General features: G+C 41.3%; 1 protein-coding gene across 1 annotated transcript; it reads left to right on the forward strand.

Annotated features, from left to right (window-relative positions):
- The first annotated feature begins 18,941 nt into the window (after positions 1–18,941).
- Positions 18,942–25,924, forward strand: LOC124703124 (importin beta-like SAD2 homolog). The gene is made up of 21 exons (XM_047235338.1): positions 18,942–19,113; positions 19,467–19,639; positions 19,739–19,909; positions 20,442–20,552; positions 20,636–20,713; positions 21,019–21,209; positions 21,283–21,343; positions 21,510–21,584; positions 21,694–21,771; positions 21,853–21,915; positions 21,988–22,071; positions 22,416–22,573; positions 22,700–22,739; positions 22,865–23,005; positions 23,138–23,257; positions 23,340–23,558; positions 23,922–24,095; positions 24,190–24,871; positions 25,003–25,199; positions 25,293–25,434; positions 25,532–25,924. Exons 1-21 carry the CDS (start codon positions 18,942–18,944, stop codon positions 25,690–25,692), a joined length of 3,291 nt encoding a protein of 1,096 aa, XP_047091294.1. The 3' UTR covers positions 25,693–25,924.
- Positions 25,925–27,181: the final 1,257 nt, after the last annotated feature.

The raw sequence follows: 27,181 nt of genomic DNA on the forward strand, positions 1-27,181 counted from the left end.
AAAGGCCTGAGGCCGTGTGGGGCGAGCGGCCCGGCGAGGGCCCGGCCCGGCGGGGCAGCGGCGCGCGGGCGGAGCAGGCGGCCGCGGCGCGCGGGCGGGCAGGCGGCCCATTACCGCGCGGGCGGCGCGGAGGCCGAGTGGGCCGGTGGGGCGGAGGCGGCCCAGGTGTGATATCCGGTCGGACCGGGGGGGCGCGCCGGGCGGGCCGGTCGGCCACCGGGCCTCCGACCGGTCACGGGCCCAATGGCCACTGGACACAGGCCGGATGGCACCGGTGCCAAGTCCGGTCCCGGACCGGGTGGGCCGGTTGCGGTCCGGTCGGACCGGCCGGTCTGGCTGGCCCCTCCTTTTCCTTTTTTTCTTTTATTCTTTTCTCCTTTTCCTTTTTCTTTAATAACTATTGCTCCCGAACTCCGAATCGCATGAAACCAATTTTGTTTGGAAGATAACAACAAATGCTATCTAATAGAAAGTGAAAACCCAAGAATCTGTAGGAGGGATTTTTTCATGAATATAAAAGGTAGAACCTTATATCATGAATAACCGGTAAAATCACCCAACCTCGAAAACGCAATAGAAGATGCATGTGAACTCCGTTTTCGATGAACTTGGGCTTGTTGTAAAGCTAGCAACAAGCTCAAGAACCTCACACCGAGAAATACCAAGAAGCAATAAGAATATGCAACGCATGCAAGGATTGAGCTCCCTAAGACGATGTGATCAAGTTACCCAACCGGAAGCCCCTCTTGATAGTGCGGCTATCTATCCTATAATCCGGTCTCCCATCAACCACCTCGAGACCGGTAAAAGGAAAACCTATCAAGGTCATACCTTTGCCTTGCGCATCCCATCACTTGTTCATTGTCGCTTCGTGTATACTCACAAATGCTCCCCCATACACAATGATGGGAAAGCTTCATTGATGCACATCTTCACATGTCCACTATCACCAAATGGACGGCAAGCTTCAAGCATGTGATCCGCTCAAGATGCTCATCTTGAACTTGCCCAACTCAACCTTGTATCTTCTCATACTCACATAAGATAGAGCATGGCTAATATTGAGTTCCACATAAGAACTCCATCTTCATTTCTTCTTCTTGATCATATCACATATATATCTTCATACCGATGATCTTGATGCCAATACACAAGGTATACCTTTATCTTCATGGCATCCATACTTGAATCCAACACATGGAGAGCAAGTAGTACCTATGGAATATTCCTTCATATAAACTCAATGAAAACATTAGTCCATAGGGGTTGTCATTAATTATCAAAACCACACATAGGGGCAATGTACCCTTACAATCTCCCCCATTTTGGTAATTGATGACAATCACAATAAGAGGGTTTATATAATGAATATTAGTGACAAGTACGCAACTTATCCGAGAATAAGTTGTATACAAGAAGGTTGTATTTGATATGGTCAAGTAACACAAAGCAACTAGTCCATATCAAAACCGACTCTACTCACACAACTACAACAAATGCAATGGATGTGAGTAGAACCAATATATATAGAGAAAACTCCCCCACAATGTATGCACGTGTGATGAACATGAATTCATTGCATACATTGTCAAGATTAACCTTTGGGATAGTTTCCACTATATATATACAACCATGCAAGACATATAAATATGGAATGCACGAGAGGCAAAACACTTAAGCACAAACCAAACTTAAGTATAAAACCATTCCCTTAAACCCTCTAAACTTCTCCCCCATTGGCATCGATTGTCAAAATGGGTGAAAAATTTAGAAGGCCAATATAATGTGAGTTCCTCCCCAAAGTATGCACTTCTCATAATTTGAGTGGAATCAAGTGCACATATCCAATGATGAATACTTGAAGGAAATCAAACTATATTGAGGATCAAAGATTGCATAAAGATAACATGGTGAAGTGAGCTTCAATAAGTAAAGCAAGCAATCAAAGATCCAATTGGACAAACAAAGATATCATGATAAGAGAGATATAGTGCTCTTAAATAAAATAAGAAAGCTCCCCAAGGTTCGTGCACAATTTATAATGTTTTCATTTGAATACAATATGCACAAACATGGAATCCTCACTCCCTATATATCATTTAGAACACAACTAAGATAAAGAGAATATGCTTATCAAGAACAACTTTAGTCCAACAATTACGAGATATGAGTGCAAGAAGGAAAACAAATAAACCAAGCACTCATAAATCTCCTTTACCAACACCACTAAGAAACAAAAGGATAAAAGATGGTCGGCAAAGAACAAAGATATCAAGGTGATGGATTAACGCTCTTATGTATATAAGTTTCTAAAGTGGAAAAATGATCCATAAAGAAACATGCACACACAAGAGGTTAACAAAATAGATAAGACAAGATATCCAAGATGAAGTCATAAGATATACCAAAGGATGTTTGCTTAAGAAGCATATATAGCCTATGGCTCCAATTTTCACTTATGGTATATGAATGAACTTCAACCAAGTTAAATCTCAAAAACATCACAACTAACAATAAGGGAAGTAGAGCTAGTTGGAGTGTTTTGAGAAAGGCAACAAGTATCATAAATATGGATTTATTTCGCAATTTCATCAATATTGCACATAAGAGCTCTTTGAGGAATTGATATGCAATAAATTGCTAGAGGGCATATTTGGGTAGGTGAATCATAAACATGATGTATATATATATATATTCCCAACATATGCATCTTCTCAAATTACTCAAATGTACAAGAAGAAGTTTCGCTTTAAAAATGATTTTTCAAGAACCGCAATATTTTTTGAAATAAATAATTTTATGCCAAGATACAACCTACAAGAGGTTGGATGCAATATGAGAGTGCATGAAGAAGATACTTGTTACCGAGATAGCAATGGCTTGATGTAGTAGATAAGAGTTCATCGATCATCCTAGCTTGACTCCAATTCTCATATGGTGACAACACCTTCCTTATAGATGAGACAAGCCGCCATTGCATCTCCAATGTACCTAAAACATCATTCAAGTACATCTTGGTCCCCAAACTTATTGGGTCCAACATGGTTAGACTAACCACAACATATAGGACACACTCCATATAAACATGTGCATATTTAGATGAAATTTGAATTTCATGCACATCTTAGCCATTTAGGATTTGATGGAGTATATCCTACATAATGGATCGAAAGAAAGCAAGCATGCTACAAGTATAAACAAATTACATATAAGCATGCACCAAAACCTTTAAAGATCCAAGAGAGATATACTTTGGACAAAACACCAAAAAGAAATAGATAAGGCATAGAGGTGCCACAAAACAAATTTGTTGTCCAAGTTATATCTAAGAAGCAAATCACAAAAGATTTGTTCAACAAAGTTCAACAAATGAACTAAGAAGAAACCATTGAGCATAACGGATGAAATAAAGCAAACATGCTCAAGGATTTATCTCATTCAAGCAAATAAATCATGTAAGAAAGAATGAGATAGCAAACTCCCCAAAAGAGCAAGGTTCAAATAAGATAAACCAAACCCTATATACTTTTCACAATGGCACAATGTACCGTAAGGAAAAGGTTTGTCTTCCAAAACAAACACTTGATATGAATCAAGAGAATTTATCAAAACATTTTTCAAAGGGACAAGGAAGACACATGGGAGCAACAAAGATTTGTTGGAAGTAAAATAAGGCAATAAGAAACAATCCAAGGTGAAGATGATCCAAAAATTCAACCACATACAAGGTTATCAATTGTCAAAGACAATGAGTATATTGGAAATAATTTCCGGTGGAGTATTGACAATGTTAGAAAGGATCAACTTCACAATAAAAGGCATAGGATAAGTATATAGAATTGAGCACTATGCATGGATGAAGATTCTTGATAGCTTCAACTAGTCACACAATCACGCACGGCAATGATTAGAATAACTTGAAGCAAACGGTGTCCCAAATAAGATATAGAGATATGTATTTGAGGAAAAACCGCATCAAGAATTTCATAATCAAACAAAAACCCACGAGGTGAGTAATAAAATATTTTTATTAGGAATGGAGCTTGTTTGAGCAAACATGCCACCTAGGAACAAGATAATTAAGAGCATCAACTCTAAGTGGCATAACCTCATATATTCACATTTTCTAGGCTTGTGATATGTACAAAACATATTACTCCCCATAATGTGATAAAACATTTCTTCTAAATAAGAGGCAACTAAAATTCAACTAGAGATGATTAATGGATATTTAGAATTTGAATTTCTCATGAGTATGGCACACCACATAGTGACTAGATAATCTTGCAGTATCAATACTAAGTGGTGGTACCCATGTACACACATTTTAAAGAAAGAGAGATGCACAAAGCATATCACTCCCCCAAAATGGGATGTTCCATTAATCACTTCAAAAAGAGCCAAATAAGATATCATCAAGGTGCATTAGGCTCAAAACAATACACAAGTATATGGTGAGTCAAACAAACATACTTGAATACACAAGATAAGCAAGTAGGACACAACACATACATACACATATTTGGTACAAAACCAAACATGCAAAGGGGCAAGTAACTTACAATAAACATGAAGAGTTGAAGTATAAGTTACAGCAAAGAGGAACATTGGATATAAGATATAGATGATAATCCATACGACTTGGCTTGGTAAAAATATAATATATGAAGATCCCTTAATTCTTCATGAAGTAGCCAAGTCTCCAATGCCCTCCATTTGTACCTATTGATCAAGTTTGAGATTGTTGGTCCCCAACCAAGTTGGGTCCTAAGAGATTAGTCACAATAGGCTTGGCAACCCAAATGGTTCTTTTCTTGAAACCACTTTGAGTTCCAACAAACTTGGCAAACACATTGCCATCCTTATCCTTCCCTAGAGAATAATCATCATCAACAATTATAGGGTTAGATAAGGTACCACTTAAGCAAGAAGAAGCAAAGTGCCCCTTCTCACGGCATAAGTAGCAAGTGTTCCCCTTTCTCTTCTTTATTGATTTCTTCTCTTGGGGAACAATATCTTGATTCTTCTTGGGAAGTGGCCTATCTTCAACTTGAGGTCGAGCATAAGCTTGACCTTGACCTTGTGGCAGTTTCCCTTGTTGTTTCTCACTCAAGTGCTTCTTCTTCTTCAATGGGCATGATCTAACATGATGCCCTTCAACCTTGCACTTGAAGCAAAGCCAACTTGGCCGAATCCTTGACTTTGTCTTGGCCCTTCTTCTTGTTGTTCTTGCTCTTGGACTTGTTCTTGTTATTGGAGTTGAATCCAAGTCCACTCTTGTCATTGGGGGATTGTTGCACACTTAGCATCTTGTCAAGTGCGGATTTCCCTTCATGACGCTTTTCCAAGTCTTTCTTTAAAGAAAGGACTTGGGCCTCGAGCTCTTTGATTTCCTCTACATGGTTAGTAGAAATGCAAGTACTAGAGGAAGTAGAAGCTTCATTGTTAGAGCAACAAGGCAAAGTGAGTAATCCAACACAAGGTGTATCACTAGTTTGACTAGATGGATTACAAGGACTAGCACATGGCAATATAACATTTGTAGTAGAGATTGTGCTAACATCCATATGAGGCTCACAAGATGTTACCTTAGTGATACTTGCCTCATGAGCTAACTTTAGCCCATCATAGGAAATTAGAAGATCATCATGAGAGCTTGAGAGCTTTTTATGCCTTTCTTCCAATTCCCTATAATTGCTAGTTAGCAACTCAAGTTGAGCCCTTAGCTCAACAGTCTCCTTTAAGGTCGATGCTTCACAAGAATTAGAGTTAGTAGCACAAGCATCAACAATAGTTTTCTCATTTTCATGCATATAGGATTCAATTTTTTGTGTAAGCATGAAATTAGCATGCTTCTCATCTTTTAGCTCATGCTTGAGGAGAGTGAATCTCATTTCCCCATTTTCAACATGGGACTCCAACTCCACTATGGTTTCCCTATATTTATTCAAGGTATCCATAGAGTGTTCGAGATAAGCACGAGCTTCTTTATTACCACGAAGAGAAGCATATACCATTTCCCATATCATGCACCAAGATATTATGTTCTTCATCATTATCATCATCATCACTCTCATCATTAGAGGATGTGTTAGGAGTCAAAGTAGGAGATACCTTTGGTCCATTTGCCATAAGGCACATGTGCATACCGGAGGATGAAGATGAAGATATTCTTGAATCCTCATTTGAAAACATGTCTTGATCCATAGAGTGTTCGATTTCCTCTACATTGTTAGTCAACAAACAACTAGAGGAAATAGAAGTATTTTGATTATGGGAGCAAGACAAGGCAAGCATATCATCATGGGATCTATGTAAGCAATTTACACATGATATGCAAGGACTATCAACACAAGTATGTAGGTCATTTTCAATGCTAGATGTGTTTAAGTCCAAAGAGAAAGCATTACAATGGGATAGAGATGAAGAATCATCACTATTGAGCACAATATCAACATTGCAATTTTCCTCACCACTCACCATACCATTACCTCGTGTCTTGCTACACGTTGGTGAAGTGAAAGAAGATGATAACTCATCACGACCGGAGGTGGAAGCAACTTGGAGCTCTTCATGATGTGAAGGGGAAGAGAGCTCCTCGGAGTCACCACCGACCAATTGAGAAGTGGATCCACCAAACATTTCCTTAAGCTTGATCCACATCTCATGAGACGATTTTCTCTTTATATATATCAAGAACCTACGAAAATCGGGTCTCAAGGAGAATAAAAGCTCATTAGATACTTGAGCTTCAAGATGTAAGTTTTTCTCATCCTCTAAAGATAGATTTTGAGAATCCATCGGAGGAGAAAAACCGACATCTAGAAATTGCTCTATATGAGGACACAAGGTCCGAAGGTTACAAAGCAAGCAATTTCGCCACAAAAGATAATTTGTGCCATTAAAGACAATTGTGTCATTGTGCACTAAACTAGCCGACATCTTTACTCTCAAGGCGGTGAAGCCTAAAACAAGGAGAGACCTTGCTCGATACCAATTGAAAGATCGAGATGTCGCCTAGAGGGGGGTGAATAGGCAATTACAAACTCTTGCGGATTTGTCTTGTATGAATGCGGAATTAAACTTTCGTTTAGTTTACAAGCACAAACCCTAAATATGCTAAGCTCAACTAAGTGTAACAATAGCAACTAGAGCTAAGCAAGATAGGCACAAGATATATGTAGCACAAGTGATAGCAAGATATATGTACTTCAAGCACGATGGCTATCACAAGGAAAGAGAGCTCGGGTATAGAAATAACCGAGGCACGCGGGAGACGAGGATGTATTCCCGTGTTCCCTTGCTTTGCAACAAGGTACGTCACGTTTGGAGGAGTGGAGGTCCCACGAAGGATTCCCCGCGCCACGAAGGCTCACCCTATTCTCCGAACCACACCCACGAAGGATAATGGCCCTTTCCTTATGGTTAGCTTTTCCTCCGCTCCGGAGATGGCAAGCTCCACAACCACTTCACAAGCTCCACGAAGGAGAAGCCCAGGGCCTCTTCACAATCTTCTTGAAGAGATCACCGGAGCACCAATCACCAAGCCAACTAGGAGGTCACCCTCCAAGAGTAACAAGCTCACGGTCTCTCACTCGAACAAATCGTGGTGGAGAGCTCAACACTATGCAATGATGCAAAGCAAGAACACCGGAGGTGTTCAAGTCCTTCACACTCAAATCCCACCAAAGCAACGAATGCTAGGATGAGATTGGAGAGGAAGAACAAGGGGGAAAGTCAACCAAAGACTCCAAGATCTAGATCCCAAGAGATTCCCTCACTTAGAGAAGAATTGGTTTGGTGGAAGTGTAGATCTAGATCTCCTCTCTCAAATCCTCAAATATGAGCAAGAATGGTTGGAGGATTCAAGGGGAAGAGCAAGTTCTTCAAATAGCAACAATGGAGGTGAGAGAATGGGAAGAACTAACTTGGCTCAAGGTGGAAGAAGCCTATTTATAGCAAAGGGAGAAATAGAGTCTGTTGGGGAAAAAGACGAGGAAATAAACAAAGGAAAACGGGCTGAAAAAACGCTCTAAAAAGATGCCCAGCCGGTTGCCGGGCCGGCTGACCGGCACAGGCCTGAGAGCCCGGTCGGCGGCCGGTCCGGCCGCCCAGCACCGGGACCGGGCGCGGCCGCGGCGGGCGGCGGAAAAGGCCTGAGGCCGTGTGGGGCGAGCGGCCCGGCGGGGCTTCGGCCCAGCGAGGGCGCAGCGCGGCGGGCGGGCAGGCGGCCGCGCGGCGCGGCGGGCGGCGGCCCATTACCGCGCGGGCGGCGCGGAGGCCGAGTGGGCCGGTGGGGCGGAGGCGGCCCGAGTGTGATATCCGGTCGGACCGGGGGCGCGCCGGGCGGGCGGTCGGCCACCGGGCCTCCGGCCGGTCACGGGCCCAATGGCCAGCTCGGACACAGGCCGGATGGCACCGGTGCCAAGTCCGGTCCCGGACCGGGTGGGCCGGTTGCCGGTCCGGTCAGACCGGCCGGTCGGCTGGCCCCTCCTTTTCCTTTTTTTCTTTTATTCTTTTCTCCTTTTCCTTTTTCTTTAATAACTATTGCTCCCGAACTCCGAATCGCATGAAACCAATTTTGTTTGGAAGATAACAACAAATGCTATCTTATAGAAAGTGAAAACCCAAGAATCTGTAGGAGGGGATTTTATCATGAATATAAAAGGTAGAACCTTATATCATGAATAACCAGGTAAAATCACCCAACCTCGAAAACGCAATAGAAGATGCATGTGAACTCCGTTTTCGATGAACTTGGGCTTGTTGTAAAGCTAGCAACAAGCTCAAGAACCTCACACCGAGAAATACCAAGAAGCAATAAGAATATGCAACGCATGCAAGGATTGAGCTCCCTAAGACGATGTGATCAAGTTACCCAACCGGAAGCCCCTCTTGATAGTGCGGCTATCTATCCTATAATCCGGTCTCCCATCAACCACCTCGAGACCGGTAAAAGGAAAACCTATCAAGGTCATACCTTTGCCTTGCGCATCCCATCACTTGTTCATTGTCGCTTCGTGTATACTCACAAATGCTCCCCTATACACAATGATGGGAAAGCTTCATTGATGCACATCTTCACATGTCCACTATCACCAAATGGACGGCAAGCTTCAAGCATGTGATCCGCTCAAGATGCTCATCTTGAACTTGCCCAACTCAACCTTGTATCTTCTCATACTCACATAAGATAGAGCATGGCTAATATTGAGTTCCACATAAGAACTCCATCTTCATTTCTTCTTCTTGATCATATCACATATATATCTTCATACCGATGATCTTGATGCCAATACACAAGGTATACCTTTATCTTCATGGCATCCATACTTGAATCCAACACATGGAGAGCAAGTAGTACCTATGGAATATTCCTTCATATAAACTCAATGAAAACATTAGTCCATAGGGGTTGTCATTAATTATCAAAACCACACATAGGGGCAATGTACCCTTACATGGATCAGTTTTATCTTTATGAGGTTCATGATACTTATCAAAATTCTTCCTAGGCAATTCAAAGTGAGAGGCAAAAGCTTTATAAAAATTTGCAACGACTTGAGAATCAAGACCATAAGTAGCACTCATATTACGAAATTTATCAGTATCCATAAAACTTCAATGCATTTATAATCATAGTTTATACCTGACTCTCTATCTTTGTCGTTCTCCCATCCTTCAGTATTCTCCTGGATCCGATCAAAAAGGTTCCTTTTAAACTCTTCTTTGTTGCGTGTAAATGATCCAGAACAAGAAGTATCCAGCAAAGTCTTATCTTGAAAAGACAGTCTTGCATAGAAATTATCAATAATAATATTACCAGGAAGCTCATGAATGGGGCATTTGAGCATTAAAGACTTTAATCTCCCCCATGCTTGGGCAATACTCTCTCCATCATGAGGCCAGAAATTATATATGCGGTTCCGATATTTGTGAATTTCACTTGGAGTATAGAATTTAGAATAAAATAAAGGCACAATGTCCTCCCAATCAAGAGAATCCCTATTCTTCAGCAATTTATACCAATGCGTTGCTTTACCAGACAGCGATATAGAGAATAGTTTGTTTCTAACTTCATCCATAGCAATACATGCACATTTGAATAACCCGCATAATTCATGTAAAAACAGTAAATGGTCTCCGGGATGGACAGGTTCCATCCCCTTCATAGCGGTTATCCACAACTCGTTCAATAATTTTCATAGGTATTTTGTATGGAACCTCTTTCTCACCTGGCGCCTCATCCACTACCTTTGCAGCAGTAGTAGATTTTCCAAAGAGGAATTCAAGACAAGACCTCTCCATAATGAATTATAGCAGCAGACAGAAATAAAAACAGCACGTACAGTAAAAGTTTCCCTTACCAATTCCACTTACCAATAGCGCTTCACTCCCCGGCAACGGCGCCGGAAAATAGTCTTGATGACCCACAAGTATAGGGGGTGTATCGTAGTACTTTCGATAAATAAGAGTGTCGAACCCAACGAGGAGCGAGAAGGTGTTGACAAGCAGTTTCGATGAAGGGTTCACTTGTAAATGCTCACGAGACAAGTGTTCAGGGGTTTTTGATATAGCAGATGAATAAAGTACAAGTAAGTAAAGTGCGAGAGAAATAATTGCAGCGAGTGGCCCAATCCTTTTTAGCACAAAGGACAAGCCAGTTTGTTTACTTATAATGACCAAACGTTCTTGAGGACACACAGGAATTTCGTCTAGTGCTTTCGCTTCATATAGCTGATTAATCTTCATTATTTTGATAAGTGTTGTGTGGGTGAACCTATGCTAATGCACCGCCCTTCCTAGGACTAATACATACTTGTGATTATACCCCTTGCAAGCATCCGCAACTACAAGAAAGTAATTAAGATAAATCTAACCACAGACCTTAAACTACGAGATCCTGCTATCCCTCCTGCATCGATATACCAACGAGGGTTCAGGTTTCTGTCACTCCGGCAACCCCGCAATTAGCAAACGAATACAAGATGTATACCCCTAGGCCCATAAATGGTGAAGTATCATGTAGTCGACGTTCACATGACACCACTAGAAGAATAACACCACAACTTAAATATCATAACATTGAATACTAACCAACATAATTCACTACTAACATTTAGACTTCACCCATGTCCTCAAGAACTAAACGAACTACTCACGAGACATCATATGGAACATGATCAGAGGTGATATGATGATGAATAACAATCTGAACATAAACCTTGGTTCAATGGTTTCACTCAATAGCATCAATAACAAGTAGAAATCAATACGGGAGAGTTTCCCTATCAAACAATCAAGATCCAACCCTAATTGTTACAGCGGTGACGAGGTGCAGCGGTGGAGATGGCGGTGATGATGATGAAGATGATGGTGATGATGTCCAGCTCGATGACGGTGACGATGGCGTCGGTTTCCCCCTCCGGGAGGGAATTTCCCCGGCGGATTTCAGCCTGTCGGAGAGCTCTTTTCTCTCTGGTGTTTTCCGCCCCGCAGAGGCGGCTGTGACTCTTCGCGACTATCCTCTGGAGCTTAGGTTTTCGGGACGAAGAAGTACGCGAAGGAGAGGAGGACAAAGGGGGCTGTGGGCCCCCTCCCCACATGGCGGCGCGGCCAGGGCAGGGCCCGCGCCGGCCTATGAGGGGGGCCCATGGCGGCCCTCCTCGGCTCCTCCTTTTGGCTACCTCCGTCTTCCGGAAAAATAGGATTTTCAGTATAATTCCCGTCAATTGCTGATCTTCCGAAATATTGCATTATGACGGTGCTTTTTCCAGCAGAATCCTGACTCCAGTGCGCGATTCTCCAATAATCATGAAACATGCAAAATAGATGAAATAACATAAGTATCACCCCTAAATATGAAATATATCAATTAATAACAGTAAATTATGATATAAAATAGTGATGCAAAATGGACGTATCATGTCGCCGCCTCGGCCAGCCCCCGACGCTCCCCTCTGGACTACTTAAAGCCCTTAACCTAAAAACGCACGAGAGTTCGACCAATTTGCCAGAAGACATCCAGAACTCCGCCGCCGTCGCGAAACCCAATCTCGGGATCAGAAACTCCGTTCTGGCACCCTGCCGGGACGGGGAATTGGAGGAGATCATCGCCATCATCACCACCGATGCCTCTCCATCGACCATCCATGCTTCCCCCATCCATGTGTGAGTAAATCCCCGCTGTAGGCTGAAGGGGATGGTAGGGATTGGATGAGATTGTTCATGTAATAGCCATAAGATTGTTAGGGCATGGTGCCTAGTATCCGTGGTTGGTACTTTTATGATATTGTTGCAACTTGTTATGCTTAATGCTTGTCACTAGGGCCCGAGTGCCATGATTTCAGATCTGAACATGTTATTGATTCATGATGATATTCATTGTTTTATGATCTTACCTGCAAGTTGTATACACATATTGTCTGTCCGGAACCCGAGGCCCCAAAGTGACAGAAATTGGGACAACCGGAGGGAAGGCGGTGATATGAGGACCACATGTGTTCACGGAGTGTTAATGCTTTGCTCCGGTGCTCTATTAAAAGGAGTACCTTAATTACCAGTAGATTCCCTAGAGGCCCGGCTGCCACCGGCTGGTAGGACAATAGATGTTGTGCAAGTTTCTCATTGCGAGCACGTACGACTATATACGGAACACATGCCTATGGTTATTTAGTACTTGGATACTGTTTTATTATTATCTGCAAATGCCTTGCCTTGATTATTACATGAGTTCTCTTATCCATGCAGCGCCCGTTCATCCATCCCTATGCCTACAGTATTTTAATCCTGCTGTTTACTATAATCACTACTGCTGTCTTTATTACACTGTTGCTTATATTTCACTACTGCTACTGCTATAAAACTGTTGCTACTGATAAACTCTTGCGAGCAAGTCTGTTTCCAGGTGCAGCTGAATTGACAACTCCGTTGTTAAGGCTTACAAATATTCTTTGGCTCCCCTTGTGTCGAATCAATAAATTGGGTATTACTTCTCTCGAAGACTGTTGCGATCCCCTATACTTGTGGGTCATCACCCCGATCCTTTTGTCATCATCGTTGCTCTACAGTCAACTTCGCACTGGAATACTTTCTGGTGCCATCTCCTCTATGCTACTGCTGATGTGTTACTATTGTCATTGCTCTCGTATTACTGCTGCTTTCACATCACCCCTGTTACTAGTGTTTTTCCTGGTGCACCTGAATTGACAACTCCGCTGTTAAGACTTATAAGTATTCTTTACCTTCCCTTGTGTCGAATCAATAAATTTGGGTTTTACTTCCCTCGAAGACTGTTGTGATCCCCTTTACTTGTGGGACATCAAGACTATTTTTGACGCCATTGCCAGGGAGGCATAGCTCTACTCATAAGTTCACCTGAGAGTACATTTTACCCGTCTCTCTGTTTTTATTTTATTTTATTTTGTTTTATCTAGTTTATTTTTCTTAGTTTATTTCTGTTTAGTTGTGTTTTGTTTAGTTTACTTTTGTCTAGTTTATTTTTATCTTGTTTTTATTTTCTTATATACCCGAAAATCCATAAAAATGTGAAAAACCGAAAATCTAAAAATCTGTTGTCGTGGAAGAACTTGCTAGACCCTCTATGGAACATTTTATAAAGTATAGAGAATCATAAAAGGGTAAAGTCATGAGAGGCGAGTTAAAAAGGTTGGATCAAATTGCTAAAATTTTGCTTAAACGCCATGATATAAATTGTTGCTCTGAATAGGATACTAAACATCTTAAATTTCAATGTGGCTTTAGTAAAGAAGTTTTAATTATGAACTATCATTGGAATAACTATATTCATCTTGGGGTTGAAAAAGTAGAACAAACTTTCTTATTTATGGGAGCTTCTGAAATAGAATTCTTCATGTCTAAAAATTATGAAACATGTGTTGCTTGTAAAAACCTTAAAGATTTGGTCTCTTATATCCTTGATTATTACATAGAAAATTTCAGCAATAATTGTTATATCATTGATTATAAAGAGGGACTCAGTCATGCACAAGAATGTATCCACAATTTGCAGGAACCTGTGGAAGAAGAAATTGCTAAACCTGAAAGCTCATTAGATGAAAAAGAGGAGAAGAGTGATGAACAAAAGAAGGAAGAATGTACTAGCTATCCATGCCTGCCTTCTAATGAGAGTAACTCTTTATCCCTTACACTAGTTGATTGTCCCCCATGCTTACCAAAGGAGGATGAATGTTATGTTCCTGTGGATTCACTTGAAATATCTAATATGAGTAAAACTTGTGATAATAATTATGCTCCTGTGATCTATGATAATCAATGCTATTTTGATCAATCTTATGACAATTCTTTATTTGTGCCTAATTTCGAAATGCATGGTACTGAAGAGCTTTTCTTAGAAAATGTTTATGATAAAGCTCTAGATGATGGTCCTATATTGGTTGATAATATTAATTGTACTAGTATTGAAAATGAGATTGGAGGGGTCTTGACTTTATCTTGGAACTCCATACCTCTTGAGAATGATCAGTCATCTTGTTATAAAATTGTTAAAAGTGTGTTTGAATGTTTTAATTCCACTATTTTTGAGCTTCATAAAAATTATGTATTTGTAGATTATGAAAAGCATGCTTTATGTGATAGTTATATTGTTGAGTTTATTCATGATGCCTACTGAAAATTATTACGAGAGAGGAAAATATGGTTGTAGAAGTTTTCATGGTACTAAAACACCTCTCTATATGCTGAAAATTTTGAAGTTACTCTTGTTTTACCTTTCTATGATCATCTATTAATCAACAAGCTAGTTAAATGAGAGGCTTACTAGGGACTCTGGTTGTTTACACAACACACATGTATCAATGTTTCCGGTTAATACAATTATAGAATGAAGTGTAAACATTTATCATGAACACTAAGATATAACAATAACTATTTTATTATTGCCTCTCGGACATATCTCCAACAGCCCTCCCGTTGTTGTCGCCATGTCCATCTGGAACAATTAGGACAAGGATTTTCATCCTCGATATGTTGATACCAACCAATAAATACCAACACGTGAGCAAGAAGATGGCACCTTTTAGGGATGGAGAGAAAATCCAAGCGCAAGTGTGGGGGTGGGGTGGGGGCAAAGCACAGTGAGATCTCAATTGAGTGGGGCTATATAAGCTAGCTAAATTAGCTTAAACAAGGAGCTATCATGGCTAATCTTTCAATGAAAATAAAAAACATAAGGGGAGTAGCTTCTTCTCGCCCCCTTGTCTCTGTCTCCGACACCTCCATCAAGGTAACAATGCAAATTCCGTGCTGTTGGGCTCAACCAATAAAAGCTAGAACAATAGTTTTCACCCCGGACATGAAGTGGGGCATAAATCACCATTGTTGATGACAAAACTTCCACGGTTACGGTAACCAACACTCCAATCAGATCTCACATCGATTTAGACTTGATATTTTTTCAACAAGGGAAATATATTAATATCACGAAGATACGAATTACACCCAGGCTCTGCATCAATATAATGTGGAACTAGTCAAGACATTAAGAATGCACATGGCCAAAAAGATAAAAGAAAGAAACAAAGAAAGAGAAAATAAGACCCTGCCACAGTGATCAGTCATTCGCAGCAGTAGGACCCAATGTCAACCCGATGTTGCAGGTCAATAATCACCAGGCTCACATGCATCACGTGTGCGGTTTCGATGGGAATGTCGTCTTGCAGCCATATTCACATGACAGCCTGTGAAGCAATGTCGACCCTGTCTTCGCCTACTTAGCAGTCACGAACTCAACATGAACCATCGAGACTTTTGGTATTCCAACCGTACGTAGCTGCCATAACACTCCCCGCCTATTCCCACACCATGAAAACGCGACACATATGCCACTAAGGACATGTTCCATGGTGTAGATGAAAAGTGGAGCTTCATGAAACATCCACTTTAAGCCGCACGGGCTGATGTTTGTGGACCGGTACGGCCAAATTTGATCCAATCCAAAGGTCAAGGAGCTTCATCCGCCAATCCGTGATATCCACCGATGGAGAAATCAGGAACTCGTCATCCATCACATTGATAGGCGGTAGGTAGAGGACAACCGTCGAGCACATCCTGATGCACATCACTGTTCCATCGCGAGGAGAGGCTCGTTGATGCGCGGTGCGGAGCGATGTCACCCAATCCACACCGAACCAAAGACACCTATCATACTGATTACATCGGGGCCACGTTGCTAGGTTGCTTATTGCGATTGTTGTTGTTGTTGTTGTTTAGAGGTGTAAACGGATTGGATCGGATATTGCTCATACCATATCCTCTACCATATTTTTTTCTCTGATTCGGATCGGAGCGGATATTGATCGGTTCCGGATTCGAATGGACATATCGTTGTGCGGGTTCGAATCGGAAATGGAGCGGACTCAGACCGAAAACAAGAATAGTCGAATACATGCTCTCATGAGTAGATGGTTATAGTTCTTGCAAATCTTAAGAGAGATTTAAAATTTTACTCTCGTGCAGTTAAGATGAAAGAGACATAATGCGCTAAAACTCAAGCATTGTTAGAATTTAGATATAAACATGGTCGCCAAATGAATTTGGTAACTTAATAACTACTAACCTTCCAAGATTGTCCTTTGCTTTTGACTCAAAAATCGGATTATCCGGTTTCAAACTTTCGGGTTATCCTAATTAAATTTCAAATAATACATATCCGCATGCTATTTTCTACACCGAATCTGTTCCGAATTTGATCCAATCCAAAGGTCAAGGAGCTTCATCCGCCAATCCGTGATATCCACCAATGGAGAAATCAGGAACTCGTCAGCCACCACATTGATCGGCACTAGGTAGAGGACAACCGTCGAGCACATCTTGATGCGCACCACTGTTCCACCGCGAGGAGACGCTCCTTGATGCGCGGCACGGAGCGACGTCACCCAATCCACACTACCATATCCTCTACCATATATTTTTCTCTGATTCGGATCGGAGCAGATATTGATCGGTTCCGGATTCGAATGTGGATATATCGTTGTGCGGGTCCGAATCGGAAATGGAGCAGACTCGGACCGAAAATAAAAATAGTTGGATATATTCTCTTATGAGTAGATGGTTATAGTTCTTGCAAATCTTAAGAGAGATTTAAACTTTTAGTCTTGTGCAGTTAAGATGAAAGAGATATAATGCGCTAAAACTCAAGTATTGTTAGAAATTTATATATAAACATGGTCGCCAAATGAATTTGGTAACTTAATAACTACTAACCTCCCAAGATTGGTCTTTGCTTTTGACTCAAAATTTGGATTATCCGGTTTCAAATCTTCGGGTTATCCTAATTAAATTTCGGATAATCCATATCCACATGCTATTTTCTATACTGTATTCTATAGTGTTGTTGTGGACATGTACGGCCGAATTTGATCCAATCCAAAGGTCAAGGAGCTTCACCGCCATTCCGTGATATCCACCGATGGAGAAATCAGGAACTCGTCAGCCACAACATTGATCATCAGTAGGTAGAGGACAACCGTCGAGCACATCCTGATGCACATCCCTGTTCCACCGCGAGGAGACGCTCCTTGATGCGCGGTGTGGAGCGACGTCACCCAATCCACACCGACCCAATGACACCATATCATACTAATTACATCGGGGCCACGTTGCTAGGTTGCTTATTGCGATTATTGTTGTTGTTTAGAGGTGTAAACGGACTGGATCGGATTTGCTCATACCATACCCTCTACCATATATTTTTCTCTGATTCAGATCAGAGCGGATATTGATCGGGTCCAGATTCGAATGTGGATATATCATTGTGCGGATTCGAATCGGAAATGGAGCGGACTCGGACCAAAAAAAAAAAATAGTCGGATATATGCTCTCATGAGTAGATGGCTATAGTTCTTTCAAATCTTAAGAGAGATTTAAACTTTTAGTCTTGTGCAGTTAAGATGAAAGAGACATACTACGCTAAAACTCAAGCATTGTTAGAAATTTAGATATAAACATGGTCGCCAAATGAATTTAGTAACTTAATAACTACTAACCTTTCAAGATTGACCTTTGCTTTTGACTCAAAAATCAGATTATCCGATTTCAAACCTTCGGGTTATCCTAATTAAATTTCGGATAATCCATATCCGTATGCAATTTTCTATACCGTATCCTATACCATATCCGGAGCACCACTTCAGAATCGATATCCCTATCCGCTGGATCCTTTAAAATCGGATATGGTACCTTAAAACGGATTCGATGCCGGTTTCGATGCGGAAATTCTCCTATCCGTTGCTGCTGCAGCTGATGTTGCTGCTGTTGTTGCTGCTGCGGCATAGATCTGCTCACAGTCAAGATCGCCGCGCCCGAGCATGATGTGGTTACAATCCCATTGCTAGCTCCAGATCAGAGCGACACTTTGAGGCTGAACACAGCAGAGATCATCATGCCGCGTCATGGTTTTGACCCCGCATCCAACCCCAGGTTGTCGCACAAGACATGTCGTAGATCGCCGCACAGCCACATGCCATGGTCACTATCCTCGCTGCTGGACCTAGGTCGTCACTTGAGGGAGGCAAAACGGATCCCTTCCGTCGCGGTCAGCAACGCGGGCTTCATCGGCGGCGTCCTCCGGCGACGACGGTTGCAGATCGAACGAGGAGCCAGGAGGTGTGGGTCAAAGGCAGCGCTTGTGTCACCCGTCTTTCATCTCAATCAGGACATGATTTGCTCTCTAGAAAAAGTTGTTAGGTTTTGTTGTCTAACAAAAGTTGTTTGATTTTGCCAAAATAAGAAAATCCAAATAAGAGTGTTTGTCTTTTGTCTTTTAGAATGGTCTTGTGTTCGTTTCTGTAGAAGGAACTTTTCCCGCCATATTCCTTCCCTTCTCTTATATCCCTTGGTCAAAAGGCGGGAAGAGCCCAAAGGAGAGAGAAGAAAAAACTTCCTAGGGTTTGCTTTGCTCAATGGAGGTCGACGCCGCCCACCCCGCCGCCGCCGGCGACGAGCTCCGGAGGCTCCTCGCCGCCACTCTCAGCGCTGACAAGGCGTCCGTAGACGCTGCCACTGCCGGCCTTGATGGGATCTCTGCCGCCGGCGACCCCCGCTTCCCCATCGCCGTCCTCGCCGTCGCCGCAGGTACCCTGCCTCCTACCACTCCAGTAACTCCTGTGCCCTCGTGCAAGCTTAGTTGCGCGCGATTTTACGGAAGCTGCTGCTGGGAATTTTAGCGGCAGCATCCATTTATAGGCTGTGTGCATCAGTTCAATGCAGAGGCCGGGGCTTAGCTCCCCTTTTCGAAAAAAAAATCCATTTCTAGGCGCTTGATTCAGGGATATTGTTTTCCCAGTGGAATTTCGTGGGAAGCAATAAAGCCTTTTCCCTCGAGGAATAAGTGCTGCACGTTTGTCACACTGCTGATGCAATAAGCCCCCTTTAGCTGCAGAGCGAGTTAATTCACTGTATTCGGATTGTTCTAATTGTGGCTGTAGGGGATGGTGATCAAGGGACAAGAATCGCTGCAGCAACATACTTGAAGAATTTCGCCCGGCGCAACATGGAAGGGGGGCTATCGTCTTCTGTTCTCTATGCGGAGTTTCGCGACCAGCTCGCACAGGCTCTGCTTCGAGTTGAACCTGCGATTCTTCGAGTGCTGATTGAAATTGTAGGCCCAGTTGTGCCCACTATCTCTAAATATTACATGCTGCATCGACAGTAATGTTATTTTCTAGTTACTTATGCTGTTATGGTTTATTAATGGCAGTTCCGCCAAGTTGCGGAGAAAGATTTTGCCAAGGAGAATTCATGGCCTCAACTTGTGCCTCAATTGAAGCTGGTGATCCAGAGCAGCGATGCAATTAGTCCAGGCCACCATCCTGAATGGAAAACCATTAATGCTCTCACAGTTCTTCAGTCCACTGTTCGACCCTTCCAGGTATATTTCAGTTTTCAAGGACTAATATTACGCGCATTTGCATGCACTTGGATACATCTGGCATGTCTCTGAAAACCAACTTCTTACCCTGTGTGTTTCTCTCCAGAAGAATGCGGCTCTTAGTTCAGAATATACCGGCCCTCACGTTCTAAACAATTAAAACTTTCTTGTTTCAGAATTGCTGATTACAGTGCCTAGCTTACCTGTGTAATTAATAAAAAAACATAAAGTTAAGGACTCTCTTGTGTTAACTTATAGGCACTTATTTTCTCTGGGATGCACTGTTCAAATTGCATACACTCATTGTTTATTAGAGAATACTTACTATTTCAACTGTATCAGTTTCTATACTCATCAGCATGAATGTATGGCATATCAACTCCTACTTGAGAGTTGAGTCCCATACAGATCTATTTTAGCTAGAATAATTATAATGCGATTTAATTTAACACACGCTATGCAACAGTGGCGTAAAAAGGAATTCAAATTCAATGAGACGTATGTTTCTTTTGTAACTGTGTTTATTTTGCAGTATTTTTTGAACCCAAAAGTTGTAAATGAGCCTGTTCCGGATCAGTTGGAGCAAATAGCAGCTGAGATTCTTGTACCACTGCAAGTGACATTCCACCACTTTGCTGACAAGGTCCTGTACTAATGTACTATGATTTTCTCCAAAGATTATACACATCTTGATCTTTGTTGAACAATTTATGGTTTATGCAACAGGTTCTGTCATCACACGATGGAAATAAATTGGAATATGAGCAGCTTCTGCTTATCACATGCAAGTGCATGTATTTCACTGTAAGCCCTGTTTTGTTTTTGTTATGTATTAACAATATAGATATCACATGCTCAAGACGCATGAAATGAAGGACTGGGCTGAAACAATCAGCTTGTAGTATATTTGTTTAAAAAAGGTCAAAATAATACTTCTTTTGTGTGTAGGCAATTTGGAATGCCAGACATACTGATTTTATTCTTTTTCTTTCCAGTGATGTTCTTGCCTTTCAGTATACTTACACTGTCTTCGGAATATAGACTTGTTTTTTGTCAATCATGGTTGTTAACTTCATATAGCGTGTGTCTAAATTATGGTTCTCCTACAGGTGAGGTCATACATGCCATCTGGGGTGAAGCAGATTTTACCTTCCTTTTGCAAAGACATGTTCCGTCTACTAGATTCATTGGACTTCAACAGTCCTCCTGAAGATGCAGATACAACAAGGCTCAAGATTGCAAAAAGATGTCTCATTATATTTTGCACACTTGTTACTCGTCACCGGAAACATGCTGATAAGTATGTACTTTATTCTCTGCTGTTATTCTTTTCTAGTATATTTTCCTGAATGCTTACTCTCCATTGTTTTCAGAGAGATGCCACATATTGTCAACTGCGTAACCAAACTATCAAAGCAAAGCATTCATTTAAGTGTAAGTTCTATAGTTTTGAAGTCATGTTATTTGTACAATGTGCTGAAGCTCAATTATTATGGACCTTTACACACTGACTCATGCTAGAACGTAGAATATGCTGTGATGGGCATTATAATCATTATTAATTATTACGTGCTAAGATTTTGACTGATAATGGTTGCAGAAACTCAATTCTCTCTCGGACCGCATTTTTTCATTATCATTTGACGTAATTTCTCGTGTTTTGGAGACAGGCCCTGTAAGTATACACCAGTTAGTTTGAGCACATAGTCTGAATTGAAATGTTCTTTTCTTTTTTGGTAATTAAAATGTTTGAACTTGATGGCCATGTACTCTCTTGTTTGCAGGGATGGCGACTTGTTTCACCCCATTTTTCTTCACTTCTGGATTCAGCAATTCTTCCAGCATTAGCATTAAATGAGAAGGTTGGCTCCCTATTTTTTTGTTGATAAATAACACCTTCCTAATATGTACTTATTTTGGTTAAACTTTATGTATGTACATAGGATATAGCTGACTGGGAGGAGGATACTGACGAGTATATGCGAAAGAACCTCCCCTCTGAACTTGTAAGTACATGATTTCATAATGCTAGTTTATCTCTTGTGTTCATGTTGTTTGGCTGATAAAGGTGTTGGCAGGATGATATTTCAGGATGGGCTGAGGATTTATTTACTGCTCGGAAAAGTGCCATCAATTTACTTGGTGTCATAGCCCTCTCGAAGGTTGTAATTTTTTTTCATAGTGCACTCATGCACATAGTATCAATTTTAGGCGCAGCAGGCCATTTTTACATTTAGAGTTATATAATACTTCATGAATTTATATCATTAGGTTGATTCCTGGTACATTTCCTTGCAATAGATAATTACAAGGCAGTTCAGTATCTTCAAATATCATTTCCTGCATACATATAAATTTTAAATGCTTTTAGTGTCTGCATGCACATTGCACAAGCTACCAAGTTTACGCACATTTTTCTGTTTCCTGTGGATCCAGGGAAATAAATGAATTAAAACGAGACTTGCGTAGGTGCCTACTCATTTACTATCACATTTTCTTGTTTCAGGGTCCGCCAGTTGTATCTGCTGCTTCCAAACGCAAGAAGGGTGAAAAAAACAAAGGAAAAGGAGGAAGCTCTATTGGGGACCTATTGGTCATCCCATTCCTTTCAAAATTTCCTGTACCTTCTCATGGAGAAGATGCATCATCAAAGGCAGTGCAGAAGTAAGACAAGATCTCACGAATGTTCATTTTGACCCTGTCCAGACATATATGTGCTTCGTGCGTACATGTGGACTGTAGACTATTTGAGCTGCTATTGTATAGTCACTGTGCTGTCATTCATTTCAGCTATTTTGGCGTTCTAATGGCATATGGAGGCCTTCAAGATGTAAGACTGTTACATCCCTCAAAAGATTTCTGAACTTTTTTTTCCATACGAGGGACACACCCAGGGGTTCCCTTATTTTCTGAAGTTAAATTAGATTAGTTATTAATTCATTAACCATTTTACAGTTTCTGACTGAGAAGAAAGATTTGACGGCTACTTTGATCAGGAATCGGATTCTTCCATTGTATTACTTAGATCAGTGCAATCCATATTTGATATCTACGGCAAACTGGATTATTGGACAGCTTGCGGCGTGCCTACCAGAGGTACATCCTTTCTTTGCTTCCATATTTTTATCATGTTGTAGGAGCGGCCAGTCAGCGCATCAGGCTTCATCACTTTATAATTTATTGTACCATCATGTATTTGATTTCTGATGCCCTTTTGCTTATCTGTAGGCTATGGGCATGGATATTTATAATTCCTTAATGAAGGCATTGAGCATGGAAGATGCTGAGGACTTAACTTGTTATCCGGTTCGTGCTTCTGCTTCTGGTGCTATTGCAGAACTTATTGAGGTAAGATTTTGATGCTTAATTATCAACAGAGTCTATTTGCTGCCTGTAAATATGCCACTGACAGTCCTTTGTGCCTTTGCAGAACGGTTATTCTTCACCTGACTGGGTTGCCCTTTTGCAAGTTGTTGTGAAAAGGCTAAGTGCTGAGGATGAAAATGAATCCGCTCTTTTGTTTCAGCTTCTGGGAACAGTAGTTGAGGCTGGCGAAGAGAAAGTTCTGCCTCACATTCCTGGAACTGTGTCTAACATTGCCAATATAATAATGAATCTTCTGTCCCCTGTACCAGATCCATGGCCTCAGGTAATATTGCATCATTCTCTTCTGCGGTCAATACTTCCATGCTGTCTACAAACAGTACATTTCACTATTGCACATGTTCATAGTATCCACAGTTACTACATTCATACACTTGTTGAAACAGTGGATCTCAAGAATTGGAAACTAAGTTCATCCAGTGTCCTTCTTTTTATACAATGTACATATAACCATTATTCTAGAAACTTTATTTGGAATTTCCCTTTTTCCCTTTAGATAGTACATGTTGGCATGGACGTCTGTTCTTTTAACGATCCCACTTTGTCTTTAATATTCCTCATTATCTATTTCCTAGAGAAAAAATTCCTAATAGCTCTAACTAGGTACATTTTTTATATATTGTTTTAGGTGGTTGAACAGGGTTTTGCTGCACTGGTAGCGATGGTTCAAGCTTGGGATAGCTCTGCACCAGATGAAAACAAGGAACACGAGAAGAGGGAGTGGCAATTAGGCCAGACTGCCATTGCTCAAACTTTGTCAATAGTATTACAAAAATCTTGGCTGTTGCCTGTTGAACAGATGGTATGTTGCCAAATTGAGTATCGAGTTTTCTATTGTTGTGCGCAGGTAGTCGTGTAATAAAATCTCTCTGACTGGTTGCTGATGTTTATTTCAGGAGTTGACATTAGATTCTGAATTGCCACCAGCGTCTTGTGTAAATGAGGCTTCTTTTTTGCTCGAATTCATCATGAGGTCTATTACTTCTGTTGAAGAAATCACACATTTGAAAGTCTTTGAGTTAGTAGCTATATGGGCTGACACCATTGCCTATTGGGATTCTTGGGAGGAAATGGAGGATCAGGGAGTTTTCAATGCAATCAAAGAAGCTATCAGTTTCCATCAAAGATTTGACTCCTCTGGTTTCTTCATGAAAATGCTTCCTTCTCAGTCTGCAAATGGTGCACAAAGTTCAATCATTGGTCGGGTTTCTAGCTTCGTGACCAGGGCCATTGCAGCTTACCCTTCTGCAACATGGAGGGCATGCTCATGCATCCATACACTATTGCATGCTGCAGATTTCTCCTTGGGAGCGGAAAATGGTAGAATGACTCTTGCTGTTACCTTTGGGGAAGCAGCATTCTCCTATTTTAAGGGTTTATCTGACAGCCCTGCTGGAATATGGAAGCCACTAGTCTTGGCCATTTCTTCATGCTACATTTGCTATCCAGATGCTATTGAGCAAGTTTTATGCAAGGATGATGGCAATGGTTATACAGTATGGGCATCTGCTCTGTCTCAAATCTCAAGTAGCTCGTTTACTCCTGCGCTGTCATCTGAATCTGAGATCAAACTGGCTGGTAAGTAACTGTATATCTACTGGCCATTGTATTTTCCCCCCTGGAAGAAAGACGATTTTAGTCTTGCTGATGCTCACTTTGTTGACTTGGAAAGATGTGCCATCTTATTACTGCTTGCTATCATCATGCAGTACTAACATTAGCAACTGTGATTGAGCGGCTGCTGGCCCTCTCCATGGGTGGCACCAAGGTGCTGAAAGACTGCTATATATCATTGATGGAGTCCTGCATTCATCTGAAGGATGTTCAAGAGGACGGGGATGATGATGATGAAGTAGAAGATGACGATGACGATGATGAGGAGGAAGACACCGATGACGATGATGAGGTAAGGGACCATATGATATGATCGTGTTATTATGTTCTCTCTGAATGCTCAAAGGCATTGTTTGAACATCATGAATTAACAACACGCAATCAGGATTCGGAGGATGACAATGTGCGAGAAGAGACGGAAGAGGAATTCCTTGCAAGATATGCCGAGGCTGCTGCTGCTGCCAGTGAGTCAATTGAGGTTGTTGAGGAAGGAGACATAGATGATGAAACCCAGGACATTGAATTAGGCAAGCTTCACGGATACCTGCCTAGAAAATATTTTTGTCTTCTGCTATTTGCCTAAAAAATCTGTTTGGTGAGCATTTGCTTCTGATGTTAATGCAGGTTACCTGGACGAAGTGGACATAAAACAGGTGGTTCTTTCACTGATGCAGAAACATATCACGCTCCTCCAAGCGCAGAGTCTGCCAGATGATCTAATTGAGAGAATTGCCGAAACGTTTCCTGAATCTGAGCAGATGCTGCGTGCTCACCCACAAACTTAGTGTTAGACTTGTGCAGGCTTTCTTGTCCAAATATGTTTTCTATGTTTGTTTTTGGAGACACTGCTGTATTCCATTTGTTGTTTGTTTTACACCGTCTGCCGCTTCTTTGTGCTCGTAGATAGGATGATGGACTGCAGTGTGTTACTGGGGTTTCTGCTTAACATTGGTGGATGTACAATGTCATTCTTTACGTTCCATGACTTGATGGTGCAATATTTATCAATTGTTTTCATCTGGTGAGGCTTGTATAATTTTTGCCCATTTACTAGTGGTTCATCCGGTTCTGGATAACGGCCACAACATTGGTAAACAATTTACTGAAAACTTGTCCACTCTTAGGCACATAAGGTTAATAAGCATGCTATTCGGTTAAACAAAGGCATAACTAGATTGTAAGTCCTGCAAAAACTGGTGCAGTTAATCATAATAGAAATCGCAGCAGGTCCTGTTTTGTTCCTGAACTTTTGCACCCTAATATTTTCTTCTTCGATAACAGGTGCATCAAATAATTGAATTGTATTTATATGTTATGTGCAGCTGGTAGCATACAGAAAAAAGTTGATCTAGAGAATTCACTTCAGCAAATTGTAAGGACAATTGATGGCTCTGTTCTTTCTCCTTTTTTTTGTGTGCATAGGCAACAACGTTTGATATATGCGAACATGTTATCACAGCTTAAGGGACACAACGACCTCAAAGTACTTCACGAAGGCATGCACACACAAGTGATACAGTTTTGATCTATTTTTTCTTTATGTCCTATCCTGATGATTGTGGCATGCACACACAAGTGATTTTTTTTTTGATTTACCAGTATCTCAAATTCTCTGTTACCTCTATATTTCTGGGTTAAGTTACATAGAAATGTACAAGTTCCTAAAATTGTGTAAACGCCAATTCAAATTTAAACTTGGGTGGATGCATCAAGATGACTTCTCGGACATGGTTAAGAATATTTGGTCCAAACCGGTCGCTGGTCAGAATCCCATTCAAAGGTGGATCAGGAAATTACGTTCCACACGACATGGTTGCTCAAAAATGAGAAACTCCGTTTGTCATCAATTATTGATGATCTTGAAGCGTTTGCTACGGTGAGACCACCGACGACACATGAGATTGAGAGAAAAAAATCAACCGAATGCCCAGCTAGCTGGAATCCTCTGGGAAGAGGAACTCAAATGGTACCAACGATCTAAAGTCCCTTTCATTTTGAAAGGAGACTCGAATACGAGATTTTCATAGTGTCACTAATGGTAGACACATGAAAAAACTCATTCATTCTCTGGTACATGATGAAGGCCCGATTGAAGGTCACGAGCAACTCAAATTCTACAGGTTTGTTTGGAGACCCGGAGGAATGTACTTTCTTTATGGATGAATCCCGGATAGATGACATTCCTCAAGTTTCCGATTTGAAAAATTGCCTTCTTACTGCTCCCTACTATGAGGAGGAAGTTAATAAGACTGTGTTCTAAATGGAGCATAATAA

Source organism: Lolium rigidum, chromosome 3, assembly GCF_022539505.1.
Source record: "Lolium rigidum isolate FL_2022 chromosome 3, APGP_CSIRO_Lrig_0.1, whole genome shotgun sequence".
NCBI lineage: Eukaryota > Viridiplantae > Streptophyta > Magnoliopsida > Poales > Poaceae > Lolium > Lolium rigidum.

What these genes read in the sequence shown, in the direction of transcription:
- LOC124703124 (XM_047235338.1), top strand. Translation starts at nt 18,942, where the DNA reads ATGGAGGTCGACGCCGCCCACCCCGCCGCCGCCGGCGACGAGCTCCGG. An exon ending in TCCACCACTTTGCTGACAAG is followed by an intron (nt 20,553 to 20,635) that starts GTCCTGTACTAA and finishes TTTATGCAACAG; the next exon opens with GTTCTGTCATCACACGATGG. An exon ending in CTATTGCAGAACTTATTGAG is followed by an intron (nt 23,258 to 23,339) that starts GTAAGATTTTGA and finishes GTGCCTTTGCAG; the next exon opens with AACGGTTATTCTTCACCTGA.